The following is a 1498-nucleotide window of genomic DNA, read 5'->3' as shown; positions in this document are numbered from 1 at the left end:
GTATAACATGAGGATGAACATCTGAGTCTATTGGAGCTAAGGGGGAAATTGACCAGAACGGAATGGGTGATTTCTTGTCTGAGAGAGTCTCATATTCCAAAGGGAAGTAAATCACGTTTAATGGAATAGGGAGAATATAAAATAATGTAATTCAGATTGATTCTGTGCTTGGCTCCTAATTGGTTCTAATTTTTCCTGAAGCAGCTAATGAGCAGCAGAGAGAGAACTATGAGAAGCCACCTGCGACGTCAATGGAAATTGTGGAGTTTGGAAATCAGAAGGAACTGAAAAGAAGCAGGGGAAACCAAAGGCAAAATGAGAAGAACAACTCCTCTGCCTCTCAGGATGCCAAACTTTCTGAACATCTCGCTTCAGGCTCAGATCAAGAAGAGTGTCCTGTCTGTGGGAGAAAGGGCAAATGCAAATCACAATTAAACACACACTTCAGTGTTTCCATGGGAGAGAAACCAGACAAATGCATGGAATGTGGGAAGAGCTTCAGTCACAATGGAGATCTACATAAACATCAAAGCACTCACACAGGGGAGAAATACAAATTCATGGAATGTGGGAAGGCCTTCAGTAAGAGTGAACATCTCAGTCCCCATCAGAGGACCCACACAGAAGAGAAACCTTATAAATGCATGGAATGTGGGAAGAGCTTCAGTGAGGGTGGAACTCTACATAAACATCAAAGAACCCACACAGGGGAGAAACCCTATAAATGCATGGAATGTGGGAAGAGCTTCAGTCAGAGTGGAAGTCTATGTTTACATCAAAGAACTCACACAGGAGAGAAGCCTTATAAATGCATGGAATGTGGACAGAGCTTCAGTCAGAGTGGAAGTCTATGTTTACATCAAAGAACTCACACAGGAGAGAAACCTTATAAATGCATGGAATGTGGGAAGAGCTTCAGTCAGAGTGGAAGTCTATGTTTACATCAAAGAACTCACACAGGGGAGAAACCTTATATATGCATGGAATGCCAGAAGAACTTCTGTGACAGTGGAACTCTACATAAACATCAAAGAACCCACACAGGGGAGAAACCCTATAAATGCATGGAATGTGGGAAGAGCTTCAGTCAGAGTGGACATCTACATTCACATGAAAGAACTCACACAGGAGAGAAACCTTATAAATGCATGGAATGTGGGAAGAGCTTCAGTCAGAGTGGAAGTCTACATACACATCAAAGAACCCACACAGGGGAGAAACCGTATAAATGCATGGAATGTGGGAAGAGCTTCAGTGACAGTAGAGATCTACGTTCACATCAGAGAACTCACACAGGGGAGAAACCATATAAATGCATGGAATGTGGACAGAGCTTCAGTCGGAGTGGAAGTCTACGTTCACATCAAAGAACCCACACAGGGGAGAAACCATATAAATGCATGGAATGTGAGAAGAGCTTCAGTGACAGTAAAGATCTACGTTCACATCAGAGAACCCACACAGGGGAGAAACCTTATAAATGCATGGAATGTGAGAA

At 42.8% G+C, this 1498-nt stretch overlaps 1 protein-coding gene across 1 annotated transcript; it reads left to right on the top strand.

Moving 5' to 3' along the window:
- Positions 1-200: 200 nt before the first annotated feature.
- LOC121918632 (zinc finger protein 501-like) lies at positions 201-1491 on the top strand (the record flags this gene model as incomplete). The annotated part of the gene is made up of 1 exon (XM_042444648.1): positions 201-1491. A coding segment is annotated over exon 1 (1240 nt), but the record flags the coding sequence as incomplete, so codon positions are not given.
- Positions 1492-1498: the final 7 nt, after the last annotated feature.

This window comes from Sceloporus undulatus, unplaced genomic scaffold (assembly GCF_019175285.1).
Source record: "Sceloporus undulatus isolate JIND9_A2432 ecotype Alabama unplaced genomic scaffold, SceUnd_v1.1 scaffold_20555, whole genome shotgun sequence".
Classification (NCBI taxonomy): Eukaryota; Metazoa; Chordata; class Lepidosauria; order Squamata; family Phrynosomatidae; genus Sceloporus; species Sceloporus undulatus.
This window is presented reverse-complemented; position numbering and strand designations above follow the sequence as displayed.